This window comes from Apodemus sylvaticus, chromosome 16, assembly GCF_947179515.1.
Source record: "Apodemus sylvaticus chromosome 16, mApoSyl1.1, whole genome shotgun sequence".
NCBI lineage: Eukaryota > Metazoa > Chordata > Mammalia > Rodentia > Muridae > Apodemus > Apodemus sylvaticus.
Window position 1 is genome coordinate 12,288,618 of NC_067487.1, and position 21,438 is coordinate 12,310,055.

At 41.4% G+C, this 21,438-nt stretch overlaps 1 protein-coding gene across 1 annotated transcript in view; it reads right to left on the minus strand.

Moving 5' to 3' along the window:
• Window positions 1-21,438, minus strand: part of Ctnnd2 (catenin delta 2) — an 847,786-nt gene that overhangs the window by 105,628 nt on the left and 720,720 nt on the right. Inside the window, exons 15-17 of the mRNA XM_052159968.1 lie at window positions 17,449-17,622; window positions 3,265-3,339; window positions 1,942-2,092 (exon numbers count right to left, since the gene is read on the minus strand). Coding sequence (XP_052015928.1) covers window positions 1,942-2,092; window positions 3,265-3,339; window positions 17,449-17,622 — 400 coding nt within the window. The remainder of the gene's footprint in view (window positions 1-1,941; window positions 2,093-3,264; window positions 3,340-17,448; window positions 17,623-21,438) is intronic.

A 21,438-nucleotide genomic window follows, 5' to 3' on the forward strand; every position in this document is an offset into this window, starting at 1 on the left:
TGGTCTGAGCATTAATTCTTATAGATCCAACCCCAAAAGCTGAGCAAGAAAACTCAAAACATACATGCAGGGTTGCATCAAACTGAAAAGGTTCTGCTGTAGGTGTGAAAGACTGGCAGCACCAGAAGGTCCCCTGGGGGCTGAGATAAAATGTCCCAAAGCCTAAATCTGACAAGGGGTTAGCACCAAAACACACAAGAATCACATCTAATAATAAGAAAACCGCTCAGCTTAAAAATGAGCTAAGAATATGAGGAGGCATGTCTCAAAAGGAGACACAGATGACCAAGAGATATTTGAAAAAATATTCAACATTACTAATCACTATGGAAATGCAAACTATGGTGAAGCATTGCTCCACACCTGTCAGGCCAGCTTTTATAAACCATGATAGGTGTGGGGAAGAAGGATCCTGTCCTCTGTGTTTCAGTGGTGAGATTTTTAAATTAGTACAGACATCAAGGGAAATGTTATGGAAGTTAGATTTTAAAAGTGAAAATATAATTAACATATGATCCAGCAGTTCAGTTTCTGGGCGCAGAGACATGCCCTGTGTTCATCGGTGGATGAATGTATAGAGAAAATGGGGCATGCAATAGATTGTTCCTCAGATTTTATCTAGAAGGAAATGATGACATTCCTGACATCATTGATGGAACCAGGGTCACCCACGACAAGGGAAATATAAATGTTGACTATAAAGATTCTCTTAGAAGCAAAACCAGAATGTTGGTTACTGGAGGCTGCAGGATGGGAGGTTATTGATAACCAACAGGATGATGTTGGTTATTTTTAATTACGGAATAACATTCAAATGTTTTATTACAAGTATATATTGGTTCCAGCATGGTGGTTCAGGTCTATAATCCTAACCCTTGGACTGAATAGTGGATGCCAGCCTTGGCTGTTTAATCTACTGAAGGACAGAATGAGCTATAGATGGAGACTCTGACATTGTTAGTGAGGTACAAATCAAGTGAATGTAACTTGATTTGACAGTTCTACACTGTGTGTATATTAATGCCACTTTGTGTTCCAATTATACAATTATAATTTATCAATGTATAATAAAACAAACCATGGCCAGTCTAAAAATCAAGGACATAGGACACAAAGGCTCACACATTACATTATCCTGCACATAGGGAATGCCCGGACCAGGGGAGTCTATTGTCACGGACCAGCTTGGTGGCCAACATACTTGGAGAATAAGAGTTTGCTCAATGGGTACAGGAAGAGGTTTTGGAATCAAAACCAGGCATTTTTTTCTGACACTGGAGAAGCACCCATGGACTTGCACATTTTAAAATTGTTAAAAGCCAAAAACTCCTCAATGACAGCTTCCATCACCATGTTCCCCCCGGAAGAACAGTTCTAGCCAGTATGTGACTCATGTATTCATTTGGTTATGGCACATGGAATTTTCCTGAGTGCCCCAAGGCTCCCTGTCAACTTCACTCATTGGTATGAGTCCCTGAACCTAGAACGGACCTGGGGCTAATACGGAGTGAAGAACCATTTGTAGAGAGGCGCAGGCATCTATTATCTCTGTAATGCCTCCTTGGAGATCATTTCATCTTGATTTCATTTTATATAAATAAGCAATATAGGAGTTATATATTAACTAAACATATAAAGGAAAAGAATTGAGATGGGGAAAGGGGAAGCACCCCATCAGACATCCTAATTTCACCACATAGGAAACAAACGAACAGCTCAGCAGAGCTTTGGAATCACAGGGATCATTTTTCATTTGCAAGGATTAGAGACAAAATTTCCCTTTCAAATTCTAGAGGGCCAACCTGTGCATTCCTCAAAGCTGTAGAGCACAGAGCTCCTAATAAACACAGTACTGCACACATGCATAGGCTCTGTGGGTGGAGGAATTCCGCCATTTACACAACCTGTGCAAATGACGGGGCCCCAGGTTTGAGGACATACCGATGAGCTCCTTGTTTCTGACGTCCAGGGCCATGTTCCGGAGCGCCGTGGCCACTGCACACACGACACGGTCATTGTCTATTCGGAGGAGCTCCACCAGAATGGGCAGGCCTTTCTCTTTCCGGACAGCAGCTCGGATATACACGGACCACTGGTGAAAGAGAGAAGGCAGAGGGGTTAGAAACAGAGGTGGGAGGGTCCTATAAAGTCAGCAGCTCTGAGGGTTCTCAGACGGCTGTTTGCAGGAGCCAAAACGGTTGAACTGCTGTTACCTGCTGCAGAACAGGCTGAATACGTTAGACATGCATTGGAGGGTATTTGCTTCCCCCTCTGAACATAGAGGTTCCTGGGTCACTCCATGGACCACAATTCCTTTCTCTTGAGACAATGTTTTTAGCACTTGGGGATGAAAGGCACTTAGCGGATGTGCACATGTGATGTGGCAGTTCATCTGTAGGATGTGGAGGTTTGGGGTGGGCAGAGGTGACCAGTGATATTGAGAGGGGGGAGGGGAGGAGGGAGGGGGAGGGGAAGGGAAGAGGGAAAGGGGAAGGGGAGGGGGAGGGGGAAGAGGGAAAGAGGAATGGGGAGAGGGAAATGAGAAGGGGGAGGGGGAGAGGAGGAGGGGGATGGGGGAGGGGGAGGGGAAGGCGGGAGAGGAACCAGCACAGTGCAAAGGTCGGTGTGGGTGGAATGTGGGTGGCCTTTGTAGAGATCTCTGAGGAGGTGTCATGAGATCAAGTGCCACGCATGCAAAGGAACAGGCTCGTTGTTGAATAATAGATAAAAATAAGTCAAAAAACAATATAGGAGTGAGAATAGGAAAATATGACATTTTGGGAAGCAAGACTTAAAATAGTAACTTTTTTTTTTTTTTTGAAAAAAGAACATTAAGATAAAGATGTATTATTTCCAGGGCCATCAATCAATTTCCCATTTTTTTTTAAAGGACACAACTTTGTTTTAGTTTGGGGTCGGTGCCCTTATGGAACAGCTGAAGCCTCCTGTTGAATGAAGATGTCCCGTCGGGCAGATGAAGCCCTCGGACTCCGAGCCACTTAAGCAAACACAGGTAGCCCGCGCTTTGCAAATGTGCACGCATGATTTACATCGGTCCACAGCGTTCCAGAGACAAGCTTTGAGAAAAACCCATGGATGGCAAGGGTTTGATTAGTTGCGATTTCATTTATGATCTGGAAAAAATACATTCAGGAAAGAGGATTCAGACTCCGAGGGAACCAGTCCTTCCCCGCCCCTCCCTCACCAGGCCCACTCCAGCCCCCCGTTCCCCGTAGGGGCAGGCACCCCAGAGCTGGCTCTCACCTGTGGCAGGCAGGGAGCCCCCTCTGGCAGTGAACGTAGGGCATACGCCATGCCTGCCACATCCTCAGCCCAGCCCTGCACGAAATATGAGATTAAAAAAACAAACAACTTCATCCCGTCCTACATCAGAAGTCACATCAACATTGCTCTTAACACTATGACCCAGTAACGCAGACGTCTCTTCTTTCCCCTTTGTGCCTGAGGAGTGGGGCATGTAGACAAAGCTCGTTGGGATGCCTCTCAGCTCTAGAGGACTGCTCAACAGCTCCACATTCGGAAACAAAGATTCCACTGAACTCTGAGAGCATGTCCCAGATTGGAAGTGCTCCTCCTGGCATCACGTGTCCACGTCCATGCACGCGCTGTCCCACACAAAGAAACATGGCCTCCTCTGGACACATTGCTTCCTCTGAGGGTCTAGCACCCAACTAAGACCGAAAGCCTAAGTGTATGCAGTCACTTATGGTTGGCCTTTTCTGTAAAACTAAGGAGAGAATCTGGATTGCAGAGAATTGGATTCAAAGTTTTGGCCAACATGGAAAAATTAAAGGGTACATATTAATAATAAATAAGACTGGGTTTCTTTTGAACTGAAAGAACATTGCAAAGGGTTCTGGGCGTCCTACGCACAGGCCTTAGAGAGGGCCTCCTTTCCACTACCAAGTCTTCCAGGTCCTATGCTCCTGGATTCTACACTTGAGGTCTCTTTGAGTTCTCAAGGCGCAGGGAGATCAGCATCATCACTGTATCATAATGACATTTAAATATAAAATATTAAATAGCCTTGCCACGGGAAATACCCCTGTCCCTGAACCTGCTTCTCCTTGGGTTTCACACTTTCTCTTTGCTGCTACCTCATGCCTTACTATTAAATTTCTATGATCAAACTTCAACTGGTTCATCCTTGACACTCAGAGGTACACTGGCATACGTGAACTGTCCCTAAACAGCACGAGTATGATAAGGTTGGAAGGTCCGTCTCTATACTTCCTGCCCCTATGATGGATAGAAAGATGGTCTGGTGAGTGGAGCGTGAAGAGAGTCCCATGAACTCTGCTGGGAACTCGATGGGAAACAAAATAAAACTGAACCAAGATGACCATGTGGGCTTCTAACAGGTGTGAGTCACAGACGCGGGGTCTATGATGTGAAAGTGACAACTAGGTAATGGGTGTGATTCACACTCAGGTGACAGAAGGACAGAACATTTTGTTTGTTTCTGAAACTTTTTACGTTTTTACGTTCTCTGCTGTGTGTGCGTGTGCGTGTGCGTGTGCGCGCGCGCGCGCGTGTGTGTGTGTGTGTGTGTGTGTATGTGTGTGTGTGTCTGTGTGTGCGTGTATGTATTGTGTCAGAGGTGGGGGTAGAGAGAAGAGAGAGAGGAAGGAGAGAGGTATTTCTCATATCACCACAGTTTATGGCCTGCCATCTGCAATATATTCAAAAGGTTGTGCAAATTTGGATGAGTTTTTCTTGACTTTCCAAGATAGGAGTCTGTAATACTCTTAAGCCATCAGCCAGCAAGTCCTGGGAATGGACTGGAAAGCCATGTGTTGCCCATCAAGAAGTTAAAGGAGCAGAAGGCATCATGAAGACGCAGATGTCTTGGAGCTGTGGATGCATCACAGGTCCAAGCTGGACAGCTGCACAAGGCACACAGTATTCCCCAGGGAACTGAGTTGCTTCTCTTTAAGCACAGTGGTGGCTTGAAAGGTGTACAAGGTGCCAAGAGCTTTAATGGGAAAGGCCATCATGGCTGCCTCTAAAGTGACAGTGGAAAGTTCCTGTTGGAGTAAACAGCCTGACTGGACCCCCATGTTTTGTCAACAGACTGATGGGAGTATGCACAGATCAAAACAGCATGAAGTGGAGGGACAGTTCAAGTGGGACAGGGATGCCACTGAGAAGACTGACTCATGAGCAAGACAAGAGGCAAAAGAAGAGACGCAAGATCAGGGAGGAGGAGGGAGGAGGGAGGAGTGAGGAGTCAATGTGTTTTATCTCTATTATACCCTGTCCCGGAGAAGGACGCTATCAATTATGGACATCTTCATTCTGAGGTTTATAGAACTCCTTACAAATTAATCAAACAGTGTTGGTTTTCATTTTATTATTTTGGGTTGCCAATAATCCATTTAAATTCCTTTTAAAATCTTGAGTTAATGATAGTTAAGGACTATGAATTGGCCTACTGGGCCCTTCAATCTATTTTTGGGAACATCTGTCTTGATTGACTACAGCTGATACAAAAAGTCACATGTAACTAGAATATCTTGGTTGTATCAGGAAAGGACCACTACTGTTTACACAGAATGAGACAATACTTCAGAGAGAAAATGTCTTCCCTTTCTTCCTGGGCAGAGGTTTGAGCCACTGTTTGACTCCACAAGATGTTGTCAGAGTGGGACAGAGAAGAAAAAAGAAATGGTTTGTTTTTAAGTCTAGCACACAACTCCAGGGAAAAGCCTGGGTATGCTGAAAGCAGATTAGAAGAAGCAGAAAACACACTCTTCACTTCTCAGAGTCCACATGGAGTCTCCAAACTAGTTGGGAGGGATACTATGGGTAAACACAAGAAAGATAATAGTACCTGAAGAGATGTCACTGCAAATCTGGAGTATCTAGAGGCAAGTTACCAATATGTGTGTGTGTGTGTGTGTGTGTGTGTGTGTATTTGCTTCTGCCCCCTCTACCCCACTCAACAAAGATGGAAGAACCGAGAGTCAACAGACTACTTCCCTTTTTGGACTACTGAAGAGGCCACACACTAACTAGTAAAGTTTTCAGTATCATCCGAGAGGGATCCATGGAGCATGGTTGGCTTCTGTGACCCCAGTATCAGCAAGGGTAGCTCTGATTACCCCATGGGCTGAAGTTTGAAGGAGAGAAGACCCATAGACCAGAATTACAGAGGATTTACCTGTCTAGGTAGCAGGTGACATATAATGATTGTGTGTCTGGAAGGGGTATGGCTGCATCCAAGGATGCTTAACCAGGAGGTGGGGCTGAGAGTGTACAGTGGAGTGGAAGTGGTCCAGTCACCAACCATCATACCACTGTGCGCCCCAGACAGGAGGCACCATAGAGGAAAGGTGACTCCAGGAAAAGAGAGAGAGAGAGAGAGAGAGAGAGAGAGAGAGAGAGAGAGAGAGAGAGAGAGAGAGAGAGAGAGAGAGAGAGAATCATCTAACCCCAACCCCATCTGCAGAGATGCTCACAGAACCTCTAAGTCAGCATCCCCTGAAGAAGTCAAGAAGATACTGGGTGGCCACATGGGAGAAGGCTGGGTTCTGCTGAATTTACCGACAATATCTAGATTGTTTTCCCCTTGTTTTGTTATATTAGATGTAATGAAGCTTAGAGATGAGCCTAAAAAGAACTACCCCTAAACAAAGTTATTTCCGTGTAATAAATTTCCCTACACTGAGGGACTGAAAGATCAAAGTAAAGTCAACGTCATTTAACCCTTTAAATCTTGGTTGTCTGATTTGAGTGTGGATTTCCTGGGACTTCAATAAAAAATATCAGTCAGAATAAAACACAAATGATGGTTATTATATCTCTGAAAGCTGTACCATGCTTAAGATGACACAATTTCACTAAAGCTGACTCAGGTAGGTCAGAGGTCATTTCTTTAGGTCACTCTCTTCACCCTGAAATTGTAATACTATACCAAATAACTGAGGATACTATTATTCATTAAGTATAACATAGTTTCCTTGAAAGCTGAACTTATAATAGTGCTAAAATTCTGAACTGATGAATTTCCTGTTCTTTCAATTTTTTGTTGCTTTGGAAGTACAGTCAGCTATTTAAAGACCTTCTAAATGATCATGTCCTCACTGGGATCATTAAAGAAGACAGTTCCCCAGTTTATCTCTTCACATGGTAAAGAAATGCCCCACTTTAAAACCAAATGCTTCCAAACAAAATTTAATACCTGCCTCCTTGTCCATGTGAGACCATCAGTTTGTTTTTAAATATCATTTCTGGATATTTCTGGAGAGTGATTTCAGGTCTTCAGACTTTCAAGGCAAGCGCTTAACCAACTGATCTAGCACAGCCCATAATTAAATTCTGCAGAGCACTCTAGCATCTTCTGGTATCATAGGGCCTCGATGTTTTTATTCCATAAAATGAAAAGATCTAACAACATAATGTAAATTATGAGAGTCTCAAAATTGCTTCTGAATTTATTTATAATGCCATGTTATTTTCTAGGTGGATCTAATAAGCATTAAATTAGGGAATTTTTGTTACAAAGTGTTATTACAAAAAGGAATGTATTAGACATTCGGAAACCATGTGGTTTCTGTTACATGGCTCAAGTTACTACTATTGTTTAGTAGTAGTAGAAGAAGTAGTGGTAGTAGTAACAGTAGCAGTAGTAGTAGTTTGAGTTACTAAGTCTTTATAGTTGAAATAGATCTGGGATTGGTGGCTACTACAGGATTCATGGAATCGATGGGCAGTCTCAACTCCTTGAGAGTTCTTCCGAATTGTACTCATGTGTTGTCCTTTCAATTCAATCATGTAATAAGATACATTATATACTTTTGTCTTCAAAAACCCAATATTTCTTTTTGAAAATTAGATCTCTCGTCAAGGGGAACAGTGAAAGAACTTCCTTGTTAGCAAAGCCATAATCTATAAACACAGTTGTTGGTTAATACAGCAACAGATAGTGTATGCTAATAGTTGTTTTTTCCCCTGTTCATACTGTTTTTATATGTAAGTCAGGCAATGAGAAGACTGTGTTCTATCGTATGTATTTGCTGAACACACTAACTTTCAGGTAATATGGTTTCCTAGAAGGAAAAGGATTCTGAAGGGCCCACGTAAGAAGGTGAGACCCAGCTGACAGCGACCTAGACATCACTTTCATTATGCTGAACCATTGTCCCTGAACCCTGTCTTTGGTCATGCCAAGGGGCAGCAATTATCAATTAAAACAACTTATCTTTAAACATGAACCTTTCTGAAGTTTCTTTAAACATTGGAGGTAAAAAGCTCTGTGTGTTACTGATGTTTAAAAAATGCCTTTCAGAGGATTTGATGCAACCGTTTCCAGTGATAGGTCTTGTATGCACAAAACTAAGGCTATCTCAGATTTCATCCCAAGCCACCTGTGACTTCTCCCTGGTAGCACCTTGTGAAAACATCCTTAAGAAGGATAGGCTGACAGCACTCTGACCTGTACCCAACAGGGTTTAGTGGAGGTGGAAGGCTTCTAGCCAGTGCACATAAGCAAGGCTATGCTGGCAATAATATTTTTTATTCAATATAAGACAAAAGTAATTCAAATAGTTTACTTTTCCCTTACTCAATACTATGTCAAAATTTCCCTTTAGTTTTCTTTGTAAATAGAGTTTCTCATGAAAATAGGAGACAGGTCTTCATATCTTTCTCCTGGAGCCAGAGGAATTCCACTTTGGGGATATTAGAACAATTCTTCTCTCGATGACATTGATGAAGATATACCACCCCCTCCTCTACTGCTTTTTTTTATAAAAGTGACCCACAGACATTCTTGGACGTTGAGGCAACCTGCATTTTGTTATGCAGGACATTCTGGAGCGGTGTTGTTGATGGAGACTTTATTTTTATAACCGTAAAGTATGGATTCTGCCGAAATCCTATGCAGCAGAAAAACTCAAAGGCAATTACTTTTTACTAATATAATGCTTTCTTCTGTAGTCCTTAAGTGGACTATATTAATAAATATTCTTCCATAAAAGATGATGAATTTATTCTTGATGTGGACCTTACTATAATTCTTGTTCGTTTTGCTGGGGGAAAGTGACATGGCAGTGCCTGTCCCCTGGCTCCTAGTAGGGAACAGAGATGCCACTGTCATCTGCATAGGATAATTTTGTTTCGTGTTGTTTTTTCTTCCTGTGTGGCAGTGAGAGCAGGTGCCGTAGAGTCACATGTTGAAGATGGCAGAACTGCTCTCAGCCTGTGCGAACTGCTTCCTGCCTCTTGCCTCTGACCTTTACTGTGATATCAGAAGAATATAAATTCTATCTCCTATCTTGCCTGAGCCTTTGGGTATTTAGGATCTGCGAGTTATAGCAACTGGTATTCCTTCAAATAACAGACTCCTGTAATAGTCTGACAGTAGTGATTCAAAATCATCAATATCTATACCAAGGTTTTAAGTAGCACTGCTGGAATGTGCTGCCTCCTCTTCTACTGATTTCTTATAAAAATGATCCCACAGACACTCTGGACTTTGATGCACTCTATCACACCATCGACAATGGACTTCTGGACTTGTTACATCTTTATTACAGAGTAGAGACTGAGTTACGTTTATCTCTCTTTCAATTGTCTTCAGCTTCTGGTCCATACTGGGGATTAAAGAGTGTTTAATTTGTGAAAGAAACTGTCAGGTTGATTTGCAGAACCAAGAACCTTGTTATGTAAGGCAGCACTGTTTCCACTGAAGACACCTTAAAGATTGAAGACACCACCATCACTGATGGGGCCAGAGATCTCCAACTATTTCCACAGAAAACCGTCTAGGGTCTAAGTGGTTATGCACTCTCACAGGAGTCTTTTTCTACAGTCAAACTAATCCCCTAACTCGTTACCCGTATGCCGTGCTAGAATCCCTGAAAAGGAGTTTATATGTAGATGTTTTTCTCCAGGATAGATCAGAATATGAGAATGAGGTGCCACGACCAATACTCTGATCAATGCCGCAGCAATTCAACTCAAGCTCTTATTCACAATTTCTCTCTGTCATGACCACATGGATGGTTGACAATGTCTGCTCTCAGCATAGTGTGTCTCTCTAAAGGGCTCTGAGGGGTAGCTCTACAGCCACTCTGTGTGAAGTTGTATTTGCCTAGCAAGCCCGGCATTCCCTTAGTCTTCCTCTGTTAGAATTGCCTTTTGCTGTCCAAGGTGCTGAAACGGGACCTGTTTCTTAGAGCAGCCCCATCTTCACCAGAGCTGAGCCTTTGCTGTTACTGCAAAGACTGAGCAATCTGATTATCAAGAACTTGCTGTAATTTAATCAGGTTCCTTGTGCTTTGGGGTCCTTGAGCTTCTGGGGTTTGCAAGACTAGTGTTTTTCACTATATTTGGAAAAATTCCAACTGTTACTATTGCCAATACTTTTTCTATTCCCTTGACCCTGCTTGCAGCCTCTTGTCAGGGAGCCCAGTGGTATGATCCCCGGGCCAGCTGAGGGCCACAGCTGCATCACGGTCCTCAGGTGTACTAATGTTTGCTGTGCGATGTTTGACCTGCCATTCATTTCATCCATGTAATTTTCATTTCAACATGGTGCTTTTAACTTACAATGTTTTATTTGGATTTTTTAAACACATGTCCACCATCTCTAACTTTCTGTTATATATAATGCCATCATAATCTTCTCATGTTTGCTAATTATAACATCTGTAAATCCTGAGTTTGTTCTTTCTTTCTTTCTTTCTTTCTTTCTTTCTTTCTTTCTTTCTTTCTTTCTTTCTTTCTCTTTCTTTCTTTTCTTTCTTTCTTTCTTTCTTTTCTCTTTTTCCTTTTCTTTCTTTCTTTTCTCTTTTTCTTTCTTTCTTTCATTATGGACTAAATTTTCTTTTTCATTGACAGAGTGATTTCCAACTAAATAACAGTCATTCCTAATTTCAGCTTGTATTTCAGTATTCAGATACTGAAAATACCTGAAAATTCTCATGCTTTAAAACTTTGTTTAGACTGCAATCAATAAAATTTGAACTGTTTATGAATGTGGAACTTGCTTATAAGGTTCTCGAGGAAAGGATAGAGCCTGTTCTGTCCATGGCTAATATTCTTTATAATTAAACAAGATTTTTTTCTGAGTGCTTTATCCAGAAGTCCATGAGTTGTGAGGTTTTGCCATATGACAGCTGCAAATACAGACTATTCCTATCTCATGTGGGAACTATTCTTTTTCTCCTTCTTATAATTTGAAGTGGATTTTGCCAGTCTTAAGTGTTTTGCTCACAGGCAAGTATTTAGAATTCTCTGCTAAGTGCTAGAGGGGAGTTCTCTCTCTCTCTCTCTCTCTCTCTCTCTGTGTGTGTGTGTGTGTGTATTTGTGTGAGCATGCATATATATGTATATGTATATGTATATGTATATGTATATGTATATGTATATGTATATGTATATGTATATGTATATGTATATGTATATGTATATGTATGTATGTGTGTATATATATCTTTGGTATTCTTCCCATGAACTTTAGTAATCTTGACTTAAGCTACAGTGCTCAATTTTTTTTTTTATTTCTTGTCCCCAAGTTCCCTGCCTGTTACTAACTATAATTTACAGTGTTACTAAAAAAACAAAAAAACAAACAAACAAAAAACAACACTGTTCTGTGTGTTTCTTTTATTAGTCGTTTTTTCTTAGAAGACGGTAAATTTGGACTTTGTCATTCTGTCTGGCATCTCTGGTTGAGCGGTTTCTCCACTTTCGGAAAGGAGTTCTGTCATGCTTAAGCTAGACCTAGAGAAGTCAGAAGATCCATTGTCAGTGAGAAACCCAGCCTCGGGTAATCATCACAGGCCTCTCTGAGGTTGACAATGGATGTGGGTGGCATTTGAAATATAATTATTTGTAATACTGTTGTGGCTCATGAGCCAGTTGTACTTCCCAGGTCTTGTAGGGGGAAGCTATTGAGCCGTGGGTGACTAGGGCCAAGAGGTGGCCATAGGCTTGGTCCCTTACCTCCTGCTCCTCGGTGTCATCATTTGGCACTCATCTCCTAGTATAGAGTCTTTCACACCTTCTGTGTAGGCAGGAGTTTTAGATAGTCTCTGGTTTGTGACATAAACTCAGGCCAAGATAGTTCACTCTGTCTTACATGTCAAAGCATGAATATTGCTTTTTTTTAAACGTAGTCTACTAATCTCCCCTGCTTCTCTCTTATAATACACAATAACTGCTAGACTAAGATAAATTCACAGTGCCTCTCAAAGGCTGTCATTTCTTTCTCTAGGAATAAGTCTTAAGTTTCCAAGTTCTCTTACATGAAAAAAAAAATACAGTTGGGCTTTATGGCTGGAGATTGTTTCTTTTTTCTTAAATTTATGTTGCTCGCATGATGCTTCATAAAAGTGATATTATCTACGTGCCTTTTATTCTATTTTAGTTCTTAAAACAAATGTTGATAATATTCCTAGAGAATATTCATATTTTAATAGAAATTGACTATATAGAGCTATTTACATATTTAGCTTCACTTCCATTACAGGTACATTTCTACAATACAACTCAAAGGCTGCATTCTCATAAGCCCTAACTACAATAGGAAGAATCTACAGACAGGAGTAGAAAGAGCATTCATTCACATCTCAGAAATCTTCAAATTACAATATCCGCTCATTCTAATATTGTGCTGCAAATAAATTCACTGTTCTGTGAACAAGAATAATGCAAGTAAAGTCCACGCTGTTTCTGGGAAACATTTATCACTTCCTTTCTGCCGTAATATCATCACATTTGTCTGATGTTCAAGGACCAAGTAATGAACATTTTTAAGTTTAGAACGTGTTGGGGCCATTAGGAACATCTAGTTTGCTAGTCAATTTGTCACAGCCAAAGAGTGATCACGTTCTTCTCATAAAGGGAAGTTATTGTGTCAGACAAGGAGGGCTATAAAGAGCTCTCCCCATGCAAAATCCTCTGGTTTTACCTCCTCATTTCTGTTTTGTTGGGTCATAAAAAGTTAAGGACTACTAAGAAGGGCTACTAAATTTTGACAGTTGCTGTAAAAATGCATTCTTAGAGAACTAGCTTGCCGAGAGGAGTGTTGTGCAAAAGTCACTGTATGCCCTGTGATTGTCTTGTGCTTTATGATTAAAAAACCATTTTGTATGTGTGAGTGTGCTATCTGTATGTCTATACATTCATATGTTTGTGTGAAGGTGCACACAGAGGCCAGGAGTCAACCTCAGGTGTCTCTCCTACTCACTCTCTACCTTATGTTTTGAGATCCCTTGAACCTAAGGCTCATCAATATGGCGAAGCTGGCTGTGCAGCAAGCCACAGGGGTCTTCCTGTCTCCATCTCCCTGATGGGACGGCAGTGGATGTTCACATGGATTCTAGAAATTTGAACTCAGGACTTTATGCTTCTGCATAAAGTGAGAACCATTTCCCTCAGCCCAAGATTGTCTCTGTCAAGTAAGGATTTTTCTGCTCAGTTTTTATATTAGATTTCCTTAATTTTTTTCTTGTAATGATATATCAGTGTTTGGTGTAACAACAATCTACATTCTTCTCTAAGAACCGTCTATGTCCTTTCCCCCAAAGCAGAGTGACTAAAATGTATAGCAGGTGCTGGGACTGTGCCCGATTCCAGTGTACACATGCAGAATCCGCAGGCGTACACACATACCTACCTACCTACCTACCTACCTACCTACCTACCTACCTACCTACCTATCTCTGCATGCATGTATTCTTGCAAATACACAGAAACATTACTCAGTAGCCTTCTGCTATGGCAGAGGACTGGCTTATTTGTTTTGAATTGTTAGGGAAGAAGGGTTTACAGTAAAATTGACACCTCAAGAGCCAATATTCTACTTGTTTATACAGTATGAAAAATCTTTTTAAAATTCTATCTTCTGCCATGGCCAATAACAACTGTCCCTAACCCTAACCCTAACCCTAATGACAGTGGTGTGGCCTTGTGACAATCACTCAGGTTTGTTCGTTTTTGAGAAGCAAAGGACTTGAGTTTTGGAATGGTCTCTGCTAATTTCCTTTCTTGTATATATACATTTACATTTTCTAACTTCTCTCCTTGCCATTGGGTCATTGGGCATTTACTGCATTTCTTCCGGGTGCATCGTTGTGTCTGGTTATAAGGTGATAATGTGGCACTTTATAATTCATGTCTGCAATCTAATGCAGACTTGAAAAGCTCAATGGTCCATGGTTCCTCAAACTTTATCCAGCTTTCTGGGATTGTTAGGTCAACTCCCTTAGGTTCCTCTCCCTCTTACTTACTAATCTCTGCTTTATTGATTATAGCAAATTCAGTAAACAAACACTCTCTGGATCTGTGAGAATAGACACACAGTGGGCAGGGAGAACTGTGCAGAGCTAATGCGCTGGCTCACATGCTCAGAGCAGCAGAGTGTGGCTGTCAGAAGCCCTGGAGTGATGTCACCTGTCCTCCATTTCTTTCACTATGTGAGCCGACGTCTGAAAGGATTTGAAAGTATAAAGATAGCTAATTTTTTAAATGCTATAATTTTATCTCTCTAATTAAGTACTTAGATTATACCCAGGTAACTACCTTGGTTACTCCAAGATGGAGACCAGTAAGGAACACAGAATATTCCACATTGCAGGCAGCTACTGTGGACACAAGTGTCACTACTGAGCATTGCTAAGCCTAGGTCCTGGGGAAACCACCATTCTCCTTTGACTCCTCTCTACCAGCTTCACACAAGAGAGCACGTCATAGGCTGATGAGATGGTTCGATAAGTAAAGACACTTGCTGCTAATCCTGAGGACGCAAGTTCAATCTCTGGGATTAACATGGTGGAAAGAGAGAGAATCAACCTTTGCAAGTTCCTGTCTGACCTCCACAGAGAGACAGAGATGAAGATGAAAATATAAGTGTGTTGCAAAAGAATCAAATAGTCAACATCAAACAATGAGCCACACAGTTGATCCTGTAAGAATGGGCTGGGGAATAAGATGTACTACAAATATCTTATTGATACTCTAAGACTCAAATACCTTATTGATACCCTAAGAGTCAAAACTGATAGCTGTGTATAGAGAAGCTGTGTGGTCAGAGGCTGCTGGGGTTTAGCACTAGTGTTTGAGCACTTCTGCTAATCCAAGCACAGGCCAGTCAGTAGAGGATGAGGGAAAAGAGAAAATGTGTCTTGGCCTCAGTTGTCCAGGGCATCACGGATTCTTTTAGAGAAAAGTCTGCCCAGCAAGACCTTCCAGCATGAAGGGATGGCTGCCTAGTGATCCTGACTGCAAGCAGACCTTAGGCACAGTGCATTGCTTTGCATAACAATTCTCTTCCCCAGATACCTTTTAACATTTTCTCCTTATAACTAGTTATGTGCAATTTTATTACAATGCTCTTAGTATAGTTTCCCTTTTTTGTGCTCAGAGTTTCCTAACTTCATTGATATATAAATTTATAGATTTCATTAAATATGAAAAGACTCACTTTATTTAACTCTTCTCCACTCTCTCCCTTGCTCTCTTCTTTCTGTGGGGAATCATCACACACCTCAGCATACTTACTCCAGCCATGTCTCTGTTGTTTTCTTTCTCTGTGTGTTTCATTTTCAATAGTTTCCTAAACTGTCCTCAAGTCCACTGATTCTTTTCTCTTTGCATTATTTAATCTTCCTTTGATTCTATTCTCTGCAGTTTTAATTTCAGACATTACTTTCAGGAGGACTCCAGAGATTTGGTTTAGGTCTTCTACCTATTTCCCCATAACTTTTAGAACCACACGGTACACAGACTTTAAGTTAAAATCTTTACATTCAAAATTTTACAGTGCCCAAGATATTTCTCCACTTTGTAAATGTCATAAAGATACAAGAATTTCTCAAGGAACATGAAAAATGATAAAAACATAAAAGCATATTGACAAATACAATAATTTAAAATGGTATCTTATGACAGTCTGTGTGATTTGCTGCCATCTAAACCTTAATGCCTCAGGTCAGGTTTACCCCAGAACCCTGTCTCTCAGGCTTCTCCAGTTCAAGCCTTGCAGAAGGGAAGCCGGAAGGAGGCTGTGGCTCCTTTAATCTCACCTAGAAACAACTGTTTGATTTAGTCCATTTCCCAACACTTTTGTGTTTCAGTGTCCAGGTATCTCTGAATGCTACAGAGAGAGGCAGTCACGGTGATCTCTGTTTAAGGAGATGTCATACGGCACGCAGGAGAGCTATAATTTGCCTAGACTTTTAAGTTCAGGAAAGATGGGTCCAGCCTAGGTTTGAACTGTAATTTGACTCAAAGTTTCTGAGACCATGAAAGCTTAGAGATCTGTGACACGCTACGGGCTGGCCTTCTGAAGTGTGCGACCAACCCTTCTTTTAAAACTTTTCTCCCAATCTCTGCTTGAAATTAAGAGACAACTTCACTCGCAGCCCTGCCCAACCTGAATTCTTTAAACACTGGGGTACCTCATGGGTAGGATGAAAGGATCAGCTCTGGTTCTCTTTGTGGTCTTCAAGAGACGGGGTAAGCTTACCCACCCGCCAGCAGCCTCAAGAGCAATCATCCCGCTGTGCCCAGAGATGGCATGGATCAGGAAAAAGAAGTACAGAAGTCCGGGGTGCAGCCGCAGAAAGGAAAGATGAGGGGAGAAGCAAGACAGGCACGGGAGGTGTGAACAGGACGGTATGTGACCACACTGTGCCCTGCGCATCGCTGGCACCGAGATTCTGAATATTATGCGTGTCTTTGTGTTACTTCGAATGTGTTTTTAAAGAGAATGAATGTCAATTAAAAAAAAAAGTAATCATGAACCTTCTGAACCCAGGCATCAGCATTAGATGGACTGAACATGATGCAAACCTCAAAGCTTTCTGATTTCTTTTCTTGACCTTTGCCCCATACATCCTCAGCTTTCTCAGTGTCGATGGTTTTTTATTCAACAGGCAAGGTTGGTACATTCAACGGTTAGTGACTATACATATGGATTTTTTTTCTTTTTAAACAAGGATTATGACAGGCTAATAATTTTTTATGAAAAATCAGTCAGGAGTGGTATGAGTTTGTAACGCCTTGGAGGAAAGTGATCTCTTTCTGGTTCTTAAACTCAGAAAAATCTATACTTTTAAAATGCAGGGGGTTCTCGGCTTTAAAGGCCAGGGATTGATAGAACACTGTTCATAGGTTCACATCGTTTTTTTAACAAAAGATTTTTAGATTTAGCGCCCTTGGTGGTCAGTGATAATGCATCAAGAAATTACAATAATTCCTGAAAGAGAAGCAGGTTAGCTATCCATGTAGAATTATAAGCATTCTAGAATGCAAATGGCTGTACTCTTGCCTATGAGACTTTTATGTTCACGGTGGTCTTCAAGGACGTTCTAAAATGTTTCTTAGAATTGCATTTTTCAAACCTACACGTGTATCATTTTTTAAGGCTCGCTCACAATTCCAGACTGTTTTTGTATTGCAATGAACTAGCCATACCTTCCAGCTCCCTGCAGCCAAGTTCTGCAGGGCGCCTGCTGCCCCTTCCAGCGTGTCTGGGTTTGAGCACTCAGAGAGCAGTGTGAGGTAGGGTTTGACTATGGACGGGTGCCACAGCATCTGGATTCCTTTTGGTGGTTCTGCACAGTCTGGAAGAGGTCCTACTCCATCCCACTGGTGAGAGAAAAACGACAGATGTTAAATACCTTTAACATCTTTATGTTTCATGACACTTCCCCCTGCACAAATCACAAGTAAACACAGAAGCAGGCATTACAGTGGCCGCTGAAAAATCATTGGAGGGTCAGTGGTTTAGTCACCACTAAAAATAAGGGTGCTATTCTAGAGACAGAACTTCTGATCAAGGGTGGAGGGGACTGGATCACGTTCAGAAGGGATTGCGCCTAGCAGCAGAATGAGGTCTGCTTTTGGAAATAGTCCAACACAACTGCTGCAGCAAGGAAGGAAAGATATGAACCGGAGGAACTCTAAGATCAAGGTCACGGAGTCTACCATCGGCATATAGCAGCTTGCATAGAAGTTACAGGCTGCCCCATCCAACGCCTTCACTTACTTTGCATACTTGTAATAACTTTTACAGAACACTGGTAAGTTACGCTTGATGTGGCCTCCATCAACCATCAAGGCTTCAAACAAGCAAGTAAAAATATACAAAGGAGTGAAGATTGTTACATTTGGCATATGTGTTCACATGAACCACAGGCAAATGTAGTCCTGGCGTCCTGGAGCTTGCTATGTAGACCAACCAGGCTGGCCTTCAACTCACAAAGATCTACCTGCCTCTGCCTCTCAGGTGCAGGGATTAGGGGCTTGTGCCACAACACCAGGTAGAACATTTAGATCTTACAGCCACCCTAACAGATTTGTTTTCTATTGGATGTAATAAACAATAAGAGAATTTTTAACTAGGTTAACTGCCTATAACTTAAAAATTAAGGCTTATATTCACAAAGAAATATGAATTCACCATTAAAGATGATAGTCATAAGTACTGTAGCTACTTAAACAAATGCTAACAGTAAAAGTTAAATGAACAAAGGAAAGTGAAGATCAGTGTGGGTATTAGTGTTTTATCCCACAGCAATGTATTATAAAATCCCTCAAAACATTAATAAACTGGTTCAGTTCTGCAATTCTGTTTTTTACATATCAAATCTTGTATCATTATTACTCTTAAAAATAACAATATTGAGATAATCATGCTAACTTTTGATCACATAAAGCAGAAACCAAAAGCGGGGGGTGGGGGGGTGGGGGGAGGGGTTCAGATTAAAACATGGTATCTACTTTAAAAAATACTACATTTAATTCGACATAATTTACAGACAAAGCAATTCCTTTTGAATTGAAGTAGAAGTTAAGCTAAGCTATTTGGCTTCATGTGTACATTAATAATTACATTAAAATAGACACAGTTGATATACATTCAGTGTTCTTAAGTGTTCTTAAGGCATTTTATGTATATACATATGTTGCAGGAAATATTCTAAAGAATCAACCTGCCCTACCAAGGCACAATATCATGTCTTGGCAGGGGTCCCCCTCAGCGAGACCCCCGTTCCCCAGCTGTCCTGCCTGCTTGGCCATATCTCTGGGGGGGGGTCCCTCGAGTTCATCTCCCTTCCACCCAGCTCCCATGCATCCTAATTACCCGGTAAAGCAAGTCTGTTAATCTTAAATAGTTAGCCAATTAGATTTATGTGTATTATAATCACAATGACAAGATGCCAATTAGCAATTCCAGAGCCAATTCAAAGTGATATGCTTTATCCCAATATTTCAAACCTTATGAAAACACAGGAAAATGTCTGAAGCCATACTGGTTCTCTGATCTGCAACTCTCTCTTGTGCACACATGCCTGTGCACCCTCTCCTCACATACATATATCTGCAGATATGTCTACAGGTGAGCCAACAGGAAAATAACAGTCTATTTCCAGTGAGTATGTCTACTGTTAAACTTTTCATCAGAGGGAGATAAGGCTTGCTTTATATCCTACCTACATAAAAAGGGAAATGTTTGAGAGAGACTTTAAAGTCACTTAACTGTCAAGAAATGGTTTAAGGAATTTCATATTTTTGCCAAGATAAAGACAAAGCACTCATATCTTCTCTCTCTGTCTCTCTGTATCTCTCTGTCTGTCTGTCTCTCTCTGTCTGTCTGCCTCTCTCTCTGCCTGTCTCTGTCTCTGTCTCTCTCTTTCTTTCCTGCTGTAGATTGGTTTAAGTCAAGGTTGTGGCTCGGCAATGAATGATTATCTCACAGGCAGATGTTGGCTAAACAATGAAATGCCCTTCCTAGTTAGTGTGACACTCAGTTTCAACTTTAGCATAAGGGCACTTGAGTGTACGAGGCTTTTTCTTTTCATCGAAATCTCATTGTGACTACTTCAAGATGCCCCTGAGTCTGTGAACAGCTCCTCATAGAAGATGTCTACATCTTTTAAATAGGAAGAAAGTAAGCCAGCCCTGCCCTGCCACACGGCTCCTGGGTCTTTATTTGAAACTGGCTTGTTGTACGGAACAGAGAAGGACAGCATCCGGGAAAGAGCAGTCATCCTGTACCTCTCCTGCTCTAATGAAAAGCATGCATAACGCAGGCTTCTCATGAGTTCAGTCCGCCATACCCAGCCTATCTGATAGCACAACACGAAATAAACAAAAGATTTCATTTGCCTTTTGTTTGCTTCATTTTCTAGTTTGTCATCTCTTAGAATATTTCAGTTACACATGAAGCTCTCAGACTGTCAGGATTCAGAACATAAAATTTCAGCGGCACCTGGACTAGCTTTTCCTCTGTGAGATCTAACGGGATGACCTCACGTAGACGGAAGACATGAAGGTGTGCTTGCTATGGTGTGTGGCAGCTGACATGTACAGGGGATGACAGTGGCCTTCTCTTTGTCTGGGATTCAACTGGTTCTCCTTTTCCTAACTTCTGTTCTAGAAAGCAGGAAAACTGATTAGGCCCTAGAGTTTCCTTTTCCTCTGATGTGTGTCCCATCTATGTAAGCCTTAAATACCCTTTATTACAATCATGTCTTAACTACTTCAGAGGGGATCTGAGGAGACAGAGGGACAGCTGATGTGCATGTGTCGAATCTTTGATGGTGACCAGAGGCTGGGGTTTAAAGGGGAATCTCTTCGCTATTTCAGAAAGTTGATGAAATCCACACATGTTAAAATTGAAGAAACAGAACCATTTCAAAGCCAGTCAATGTAACTGACCTTTATCTGGGCTCATTCTCTGAACTTTTATTGAGCCAATCAAAGGGAGAGCATCAATTTTCCCTTAAAAAACAGTCAGAAGCATTCTCTCAAGACTACACCAACATATGTGACCTTGTTCAGCGATCTGATCAACATAACAAGGTGTCAGCCAATGGTGCTGTGGATTTAATGGATGCGGGTGAAGCTACTCTAGTAGAAACAGTTAATTTAATATGATTTTCATGCATAATCACCACATTTACATCATTTCTATGTCTCTTCTTCCTACAACTCCTCCTATGCCCCCAACTCCCTCTCAAATTCATGACCATTTTCTTCTTTAATTATTATTGCCAAATGCATACAAATGAAAATATCCTGTTGAGTCCTGTATGTTTAGGGCTGAGTTCTTGGGATTGAATAACTAATCTGCCCTTGGGGAAGACAGATTCTCCCTCTCTCAGTAACCATTAATTGCCTGGAGCTCTTCATATGGGGCAAGGCTTTGTGGGGCTCCTTCCATCCATACTGGCATGCCAGCTGGTGCAGGTCTTGTCCAGGTGACTGTATTTTTTGAGATTCCATAGGTACAGACAGAACCCTTGTAATGTACAGTTGACACTAGCTCCCAGCAGATGGTCTAGTCTCCTGGTTCTTATAACTTTTCTGCCTCATTTTCCACAATAGCCCTAAACCCCTGAATTGTTGTAGATGTGAGCTGTAGATCTATCAATTGAAATTGGTATCACTTAGTTGTTT